At 47.5% G+C, this 10,087-nt stretch overlaps 1 protein-coding gene across 1 annotated transcript in view; it reads left to right on the plus strand.

Annotated features, from left to right (window-relative positions):
* slc25a21 (solute carrier family 25 member 21) overlaps positions 1 to 10,087 on the plus strand; it is a 173,771-nt gene that overhangs the window by 145,203 nt on the left and 18,481 nt on the right. Inside the window, exon 4 of the mRNA XM_065003342.1 lies at positions 7,288 to 7,371. Coding sequence (XP_064859414.1) covers positions 7,288 to 7,371 — 84 coding nt within the window. The remainder of the gene's footprint in view (positions 1 to 7,287; positions 7,372 to 10,087) is intronic.

A 10,087-nucleotide genomic window follows, 5' to 3' on the forward strand; every position in this document is an offset into this window, starting at 1 on the left:
CTCCCTCCCTCTTTCTGCCTCTCTCTCTCTCTCGCCCTCTCTTTCTGCCTCTCTCTCTCTCTCTCTCTCGCTCTCTCTCTCCCTCCCTCTTTCTGCCTATCTCTCTCACCCTCTCTCTCTCTCTCCCTCCCTCTTTCTGCCTCTCTCTCTCTCTCGCCCTCTCTTTCTGCCCCTCTCTCTGCCTCTCTCGCTCTCTCTCTCTCCCTCCCTCTCTTTCTGGCTTTCTCTCTCGCCCTCTCTTTCTGCCTTTCTCTCTCTCTCGCCCTCTCTTTCTGCCTTTCTCTCTCTCTCGCCCTCTCTTTCTGCCCCTCTCTCGCCCTCTCTTTCTGCCCCTCTCTCGCCCTCTCTTTCTGCCCATCTCTCGCCCTCTCTTTCTGCCCCTCTCTCGCCCTCTCTTTCTGCCTCTCTCTCGCCCTCTCTTTCTGCCTCTCTCTCGCCCTCTCTTTCTGCCTCTCTCTCGCCATCTCTTTCTGCCTCTCTCTCTCTCTCTCCATCTCTTTCTTCCTCTCTTTCCCTCTCTCCCTCTCTTTCTTCCTCTCTCTCTTTCTGCCTCTTTCTGCCTCTCTCTCTTTCTGCCTCTTTCTGCCTCTCTCTCTCCATGTCTTTCTTCCTCTCTCTCCCTCTCTTTCTGCCTCTCTCTCTTTCTGCCTCTCTCTCTTTCTGCCTCTCTCTCTCTCTCTCTCTCTCTCTCTCTCTCTCTCTCCATCTCTCCCTCTCTTTCTGCCTCTCTCTCTTTCTGCCTCTTTCTGCCTCTCTCTCTTTCTGCCTCGTTCTGCCTCTCTCTCCCTCTCTCTCTCCCTCTCTCCTGATTTTTTTCCACTACTCATTTACTCTTTCCACCTCTCTCGTTTATTTCCTGTTCTGTCAGGGCTCTTTACACTCTGTCATGCACGAAGGTGTAAGCTAACAGACCAGGAATGGGACTCTTTGACTGGCTCTATAGCAAACTGTCCACATAGATACCAACAAACAACCACTATCTGACGCTAAGCTATTAAAGCATTTACGATGGAGAACATGACGTATTTTCTAATCTTAGATGTAATAAATATAGGGCTCTGGAACTATTTACATCATAAAACCATCGTATTTATTATTTACAATGAATATTTTGGATAGAAGGGTTTTGAAGTGCTAAATGTCATTTATGGGAGAGACTGAGTGCCCCCCCCTCCTCTCCTCACCTCTCTCCTCCTTCTCTCTACCCGACTCCTCATCTAAACTCCTCTCTCCTCACCTATCCTCTCCTTCTCTCTACCCGACTCCTCATCTAAACTCCTCTCTCCTCACCTATCCTCTCCTTCTCTCTACCCGACTCCTCATCTAAAATCCTCTCTCCTCACCTATCTTCTCCTTCTCTCTACCCGACTCCTCATCTAATCTCCTCTCCTCTCTCCTCACCTATCCTCTCCTTCTCTCTACCCGACTCGTCATCTAATCTCCTCTCCTCTCTCCTCACCTATCCTCTCCTTCTCTCTACCCGACTCGTCATCTAATCTCCTCTCCTCTCTCCTCACCTATCCTCTCCTTCTCTCTACCAGACTCCTCATCTAATCTTCTGCCTCTTGTTTCCTACCCCCCCTTCCCTCTCCTCTTCTCTCGTCCCCTACTCCCCCCTCCCCACTCCTCTCCTCCCACCCCTTTGTCCTCTCCTCTCTCATAGGGAATACCCAACACAATTTAACAAGGCCAAATTTAAAAGACTCCTTTTAAAAGAGCGGCCTGCCCTTTTAAAATCAGGCCCATCAAACCTCTTGCCTTTTGATCAACCCAATAACCCCTGCCCCTTCCCATCGGCAGTTCTTTTAAATCGTTACGTGTGTGTACGTGCTTGCGTGTGTGCACGTGCTTGCGTGTGTTTGCTTGCTTGCATGTGTGTGTTTGCTTGCGTGTGTGTGTTTGCTTGCGTGTGTGTCTGTGTGTGTTTGCTTACGTGTGTGTGTGTTTGCTTACGTGTGTGTGTGTTTGCTTACGTGTGTGTGTGTGTGTGTGTGTCTCTGTGTGTGTCTCTGTGTGTCTCTGTGTGTGTGTCTCTGTGTGTGTGTCTCTGTGTGTGTGTGTCTCTGTGTGTGTGTCTCTGTGTGTGTGTCTCTGTGTGTGTCTCTGTGTGTGTGTCTCTGTGTGTGTGTCTCTGTGTGTGTGTCTCTGTGTGTGTGTCTCTGTGTGTGTGTCTCTGTGTGTGTGTCTCTGTGTGTGTGTCTCTGTGTGTGTGTCTCTGTGTGTGCGTGCTTGGATTTCTGATGCTATGTATTGGCCAATGAGAGGCTTTGTAGCCACCGGTCAGCCATATTGGCCCTCCTCAGAAGAAGCAGTCCTCCACAGGAATGAATGGAATTCTCCAGTATTTCAATAAAAGGACAAAATTACATGTATCTAAAGTTTTTTGTTGGTGTTGTTGTTGTGGGGACAGTAACATTAGAACTTTATGCTGTAAGGATTTTTAGGGTTATTTTTGGTTTTGTTTGTTTAGCTCGAATAATACAATTTAAAAGTATGCAGCTGTCTATAATACACTAAATGTGGCAAAAACAAATGTAGACGTTAATAAATGCATTTTTATAGCTTTTTTATAATGGTGGGAGAGTGTCAAGATGGAGGTGCAGTGTCTTCAAAACAGCGGCACCTGTCAGTCATCTAATGTACAGTGGGGCAAAAAAGTATTTAGTCAGCCACCAATTGTGCAAGTTCTCCCACTTAAAAAGATGAGAGAGGCCTGTAATTTTCATCATAGGTACACTTCAACTATGACAGACAAAATGAGAAAAAAAATCCAGAAAATCACATTGTATGATTTTTTTATGAATTTATTTGCAAATTATGGTGGACAATAACTATTTGGTCACCTACAAACAAGCAAGATTTCTGGCTCTCACAGACCTGTAACTTCTCCTTTAAGAGGCTCCTCTGTCCTCCACTCGTTACCTGTATTAATGGCACCTGTTTGAACTTGTTATCAGTATAAAAGACACCTGTCCACAACCTCAAACAGTCACACTCCAAACTCCACTATGGCCAAGACCAAAGAGCTGTCAAAGGACACCAGAAACAAAATTGTAGACCTGCACCAGGCTGGGAAGACTGAATCTGCAATAATAATCTTGGTTTGAAGAAATCAACTGTGGGAGCAATTATTAGGAAATGGAAGACATACAAGAACACTGATAATCTCCCTCGATCTGGGGCTCCACGCAAGATCTCACCCCGTGGGGTCAAAATGATCACAAAAGAACAGTGAGCAAAAATCACAGAACCACACGGGGGGACCTAGTGAATGACCTGCAGAGAGCTGGGACCAAAGTGTCTTTACCAGGTGTCTTTACCATCAGGGGACTCAAATCCAGGGACTCAAATCCTGCAGTGCCAGACGTGTCCCCCTGCTTAAGCCAGTACATGTCCAGGCCCATCTGAAGTTTGCTAGAGAGCATTTGGATGATCCAGAAGAAGATTAAATATAACTTTTTGGTAAAAACTCTACTCGTCGTGTTTGGAGGACAAAGAATGCTGAGTTGCATCCAAAGAACACCATACCTACTGTGAAGCATGGGGGTGGAAACATCATGCTTTGTGGCTGTTTTTCTGCAAAGGGACCAGGACGACTGATCCGTGTAAAGGAAAGAATGAATGGGGCCATGTATCGTGAGATTTTGAGTGAAAACCTCCTTCCATCAGCAAGGGCATTGAAGATGAAACGTGGCTGGGTCTTTCAGCATGACAATGATCCCAAACACAACGCCCGGGCAATGAAGGAGTGGCTTCGTAAGAAGCATTTCAAGGTCCTGGAGTGGCCTAGCCAGTCTCCAGATCTCAACCCTATAGAAAATCTTTGGAGGGAGTTGAAAGTCCATGTTGCCCAGCAACAGCCCCAAAACATCACTGCTCTAGAGGAGATCTGGGCCAAAATACCAGCAACAGTGTGTGAAAACCTTGTGAAGACTTACAGAAAACATTTGACCTCTGTCATTGCCAACAAAGGGTATATAACAAAGTTTTGAGATACATTTTTGTTATTGACCAAATACTTATTTTCCACCATAATTTGCAAATAAATTCATTAATAATCCTACAATGTGATTTTCTGGATTTTTTTTCATCTCATTTTGTCTGTCATAGTTGAAGTGTACCTATGATGAAAATTACAGGCCTCTCTCATCTTTTTAAGTCGGAGAACTTGCACAATTGGTGGCTGACTAAATACTTTTTTGCCCCACTGTATATATAAATTCATTGGTTGGTCCCCAAGCCCCGGTCCCCATAACCTCTGGGGTACATTGGGGGGGACAGCCCCTGGTCCATGTTGCCCTGTTTGGCCCTGAAACACTGCTGCTTCTGCCTAAATAGGCCCCAATGGGCTCTGGTCAAAACTAGTGCACTGTAAAGGGACAAGGGTGCCATATGAGACGCAGGCCTAGGATCTGTGTCTTTTATAGGGGGGTTGGGGTCAGGTGGTTGGGGTGGAGGATTATTTAACCCTGAATGCTATTCCCCAGTCTATAGGCTCACAGAAGCACCAATCCGCCCTGGCCTTCACCCCCTTACCCCCTCACCTGGCCAGTCTCATGGTGAAGCTCCCAGGGCTTGTTAAACTGGGCCAGGGCCAGGAAGAGTGGAGCGGGGGGGTATTGGGAGTGGAGAGTTGACTACTGTCAGAGGAGGGGAGTAGAGAGGGGAAGTGACTGTCGATGAACTCCCACATCTCATCACCTCTGAGTACATCTCGTCCGGTCCTGGCCCGGGAAGAGAGGGAGGGAGAGAAGGACGCTGGGAGTGTGATGTTTTAAAGGAGCCCCTGGGCTTTCCTCTGGTTCCTGTTCTGTCTGTCTGTCTGTCTGCTGAGTTTACGACGCCAAGGCGGCTGCTCCCGGCTCCAAGGATCCAAGGCCGAGAGGATCCGCCAGAGCAGAGTCACTCACTGACGCCAGCTTATCTCTCTCTTTGCCAGTCGACCAAAACACTCAGCGCTCAGCGTTTCGTCTGGCTTACATTAACTAGCTCCTTGTCTACTTCAGAAAGCAGCTTATCTACTCTACGGAACCCGTGCCTTGTCAAACTCGATATTCTCCTGCAGGCAAATGCAGGAGTATTTGTCATTTCAGCACTTCTTCACATTTGATTGTGAAAGGCAAGGCAACACTAGTAGTCACACCCTCCCACACGAAGACCACTGAGGCCTGAGGTTACCTATTCCTCCGGGCCCACAGGCCGCCTCTCCTCTCCTCTGGTTTCTATTGGTCCTCCCCATCTGTGGTCCTCCCCATCATCTCTCCTCTTCCTCTCTACTCGAGGCTTCTTTCTCCTCCAGGGCCATGGCCTCCTCTCTCTGGTCGTCCTCCCCATTATCTCTCCTACTTCCTCTCCTATTGAGGCTTGTAGCTTCCTCCCCATTATCTCTCCCTCCTGAGCCTAGCTCTTTGGTCCTGGTTTTATGGCAGGGTAGAGAAGGGCCATGAGGAAATGAGCTGACCCCAGGGTCAGGTGTGGAGTCAGATGGCTGAGACCGGACCACGGCCCACCTCCACCTCGACCCTGCTCTCTCCATCTCTGTCTCCGATCCACCTCGGTGTGTCTCTCTCTCTCACTCCACCTCCACCCCCCCAACCCCCCGAACCCAACTGGTCCTGAGAGAGAGAGATAGGAGAGAGAGAGGCGAGAGGGATCGGGGGTTACGAAGGGACAGGACCCCTTCAAGCCTTGACCCTGGACTCATATGCCTTTAATTAAGCTCGATTTGAATTTGTTTACAAGCCCCACTGGTCTTAAATCTTCTGGGTCTGCCCCCACCCTACGGCACCCCAATTCCCCCGTACACCCCTCCAGCACCGCCCTCCTTTCTTCCATAGCCCCCTTTTCTTCCACTCCTTTCCTTCTCATCTTTAACATGGTGTTGGACGTCTCTTTGTTGCTGTGATTTAACCTGGGCTCAGCCACGGGTTACAAGCTATTGGGGAATCCAACAAATAGGATTTTGGGGACTCTCCCTGTAAGGTGTTAATGTGTTGGCGATATGAGGTCTGCTCACCCCACTAAACCTCACCCGTCCTCCCTCTTCTCCAACCTCCTCTTCCTCCCCTGCCCCGTCCCTCCCCTGTCATCAGCCCTGCTCCTCTCCCTCTTCCCACCCCCCCTCCTCCTCCTCCCCCCTTCTCTCCTCTGCCCCTTCTTACTCTTTTCCCCCTCCTCACCCATCCTCCCCTGTTAGGACCCGTGGCCCTTTATGGCTCCATCAGGCACCCGCCTGGACGACTTACTGCTGACCTCATGACCTACCATTGAGAGCCGTACGAGGAGAGAATCTCTTTCTCTTCTTCCTCCCAGACTCCTCTCCACTATGTCTCCGTCACTGAGCCCTCTTCTGTCTCTCGTTGTCTTTCGTTCCTCTGTCTTCCAGTTGTTTGTCGTAACAATTGTAATGTTCAGGGGTGCTTTTGTTACGTTAATGTGCTGATTGGTGATTCTTTTCGCTGTGCCATCCTTTCATTGGTCCAGGAGTCATGTCCAGAGTGCCAAAGGGCCTTCAGCAGTGAAAAGAAAATCATTTCAAGGCATCCCAACCTTCTCTTCCCCAAATATGTAACGTATAACCCTAACTCTTCCTAACCATCCTCTCAACAATACCCCAGCCTTGATGGCCCCCACCTACCCCTGTTTACAGCTCTCACACCCCCAGCCTCGCCAATGCACTGCAGCCCTCAGCCATCCCCTCACCAAAACCCCAGCCCTGCCGCCCACCTCTCTGAATCCCCTCACCTCCAGCGGTTGCATCATGTAAAAGATTTACACAGAGCTCAGACGTCTTTATTAGGGGGTTTAGCAGCGTGTTTAGTACAACACAGAATCCCATCAACTGCTTCTATCATATTAAAACATTTACACGTAACCCAGGAGCTGTTACAATGCTCCTTACTAGCATGTTAGCAGAATTCAGCGCTAGCTACGTAAAGCTTGGTCCTGGTCCTGGGGAGTTGAGGGTCTAATTGGATATAGGCTGGGTTAAGTAAATGTTTGAGTTCTCCTCTGGGCTGGAGGGACCTGTGGTTAGGAGTGGAGGGAGGGAGGAGGAGAGTAAATGGATAAGTGTGGACATTTACATGACAATTAGGACGATGATGTCCCCTTTTGAAATCAATCTATGACATGCATGTAATCAATATTCCAAGGTGCGAGTTTCTCAAAGAATCAGCCCGATCTCTGATCCGACTAAAGCTGTTCCTGATATCTGCTGTATATCTGCTGTATATCTGCTGTACTCGGTGCGTATTGCATTTGTTCTAATGGGATGTCGTCTGTCAGGTTTCAGATCCAGAGAGGCACCAGTGATCCACACAACTACAAGAGCCTCGCGGACTGCTTTAGAACCGTCTTCCGCAACGAAGGGTAAGTGTACTGCCAGCCGGTAGACATGTCCACCTTGTTTTAACCGTAATCGCTCCCGGCATAGCTACTCTTCCTGTACTCGGCACAGTTGAGGTATTCAATGTATACCCTCACGTTTCCCTCTAAAAACAGGTGTGTGTGTTCCTATCTTATTTAGTGTGTAGACCAAAGTAACATGGCAAGATGCACCTGGTGGGAGTTTAACTGAAACAATGGTGACCTCTAGTATAAATGGTCGTTATTGTTTTTCAATCTTTTTTTTATTTTTCGATCTGCATTCGGATTTCCCTGTTCATTGGCAGGTTAGTATTTTTCCGTCATGAATCTTGTTCTGGAGGCAGCTCTGCAGAGTGGTCACTAGCCGGCACAGCCACAAAGTCATACGATCTGGTTTTAAAACTAACCTTAACCACACTGCTAACCTAAATGCCTGACCCTAACTTTGAATACAGTCGTATGAAATCGTTTGGGCACCCCTCTGAGGCTGCATAATAATTGACTCTGTCCTCACAGAAAATGATCACAGTGGCATGCCATTCATTTTCTAATTAAAGCTGAGTACTGGGGTATTGTCCAGATAAAGATTTTTAGTGTAGCAATATTAAGTTGTATGAAATTAAATCAAATGTGAAAAATAGGCTCTGCAAAAATGTGGGCACCCTTGTCATTCTGTTGTTTTGAATACATGTAACTACTGATTTAATTGGAACACACAATTGGTTTGGTGAGCTCATTAAGCCTTGAACTTCATAGACAAGTGCATCCAATCACGAGAAAAGGTATTTAAGGCCGATTGCAAGTTGTTGTTCTCTTTGACTCTCCTCTGAAAAGTGGCAACATGGGGGCCTCAAAACAACTCTCAAATGACCTGAAAACAAAGATTGTTCAACATTATGGTTTAGGAGGAAGGCTACAAAAAGCAAAAAGTGGCAGGCCAAGTAAAATATCGGAGAGGCAAAGGATGGTGCGAACGGTCAAAAACAGCCCACAGACCACCTCCAAAGACCTACAACATCATCTTGCTGCCGATGGTGTCACTGTGCATCGTTCAACAATTCAGCACACTTTGCACAAGGAGAAGCTGTATGGGAGAGTGATGCGGAAGAAGACTTTTCTGCACACACGCCACAAACAGAGTCGCTTGAGGTATGCAAACGCACATTTGGACAAGCCAGCTTCATTTTGGAATAAGGTGTTGTGGACTGATGAAACAAAGATTGAGTTACTTGGTCATAACAAGGGACGTTATGTATGGCGGCAAAAGAACACAGCGTTCCAAGAAAAACACTTGCTACCCACAGTAACATTTGGTGGGGGTTCCATCATGCTGTGTGGCTGTGTGGCCAGTGCCGGTACTGGGAATCTTGTTAAAATTGAGGGTCGCATGGATTCCACTCAATATCAGCAGATTCTTGGGAATAATGTTGAAGAATCAGTCACAAAGTTGAAGTTACGCCGGGGCTGGATATTTCAACAAGACAACGACCCAAAACACTGCTCAAAATCTACCCGGGCATTTATGCAGAGGAACAAGTACAATGTTCTGGAATGGCCATCCCAGTCCCCAGACCTGAATATCATTGAGAATCTGTGGGATGATTTGAAGCGGGCTGTCCATGCTCGGCAGCCATAAAACCTAACTGAACTGGAGATGTTTTGTAAGGAGGAATGGTCCAAAATACCTTCGTCCAGAATCCAGACACTCATTAGAGGCTTATGGGAAGCGTCTAGAGCACATATGTCAGAGTCAAGGCCCGCGGGCCACATCCGGCCCGCAAGAAGGTTTTTTACGGCCCCTGGGATGATCTTGATTTATTATTAGAACCGGCCCGCAGCAAGCCGGCAGCCCGCAGATCTTTTACACGCACCAATACTACATTTCCCACAATGCAAAGGTGACGCACCGAGCAGTAGGCTGCTTCATTTCAATATTTATTGGCACAGCAGTCGTCAGCATCACAGTAAAATTAACTTTCAGATACCCATCAAAAATGGCAAAACGGAAGGTGGATACTGAGAACCGGGGGTTTCAAACAAGGTGGGAGTCGGAGTATATGTTCACGAAGGTAGCTGGAAAACCTGTGTGTCTTCTGTGTGGAGAAAGTGTGGCGGTACTGAAAGAGTATAATCTGAGACGACATTATGAAACGAAACACGCGGACAAAAACAAGAATATGGACATGGAACAAAGGCTACAAAAGGCAGAGGAATTAAAACGAGGCCTCAAATCTCGACAGGCTCTGTTCAAAAAAGCCAAATCACAAGGCCAGGCTGCTGTCAAGGCCAGTTTTATTTTGGCAGAAGAGATCGCTAAATCAGCCCGGCCATTTACGGAGGGGGATTTCATCAAAAACTGCATGATTAAAGTTTGTGACGAAGTTTGCCCAGAAAAAGGCAACTCTTTTTAAATGTGAGTCTGAGCAGAAACACCATTGCCGAGAGAGTAGACCAGTTGTCCATCAATCTAAAAGAGCAGCTTGTGAAAAAGGGAAAAGATTTTATTGCATATTCCTTGGCTGTGGATGAGAGCACCGACATTTCTGACATTGCCCAGTTGTCAATTTTCATCCGCGGGAGTGGACTCCAACCTAAGCGTGACAGAGGAGTTTTTGGCTTTACGTCCTATGCATGGCACAACTACGGGGCATGATTTGTATGAAGAGGTGTCAAGATGTGTAAATGAGATGGAGCTGCCTTGGGAAAAACTTGTGGGTTT

The sequence above is a fragment of the Oncorhynchus nerka genome, linkage group LG18, assembly GCF_034236695.1.
Source record: "Oncorhynchus nerka isolate Pitt River linkage group LG18, Oner_Uvic_2.0, whole genome shotgun sequence".
NCBI lineage: Eukaryota > Metazoa > Chordata > Actinopteri > Salmoniformes > Salmonidae > Oncorhynchus > Oncorhynchus nerka.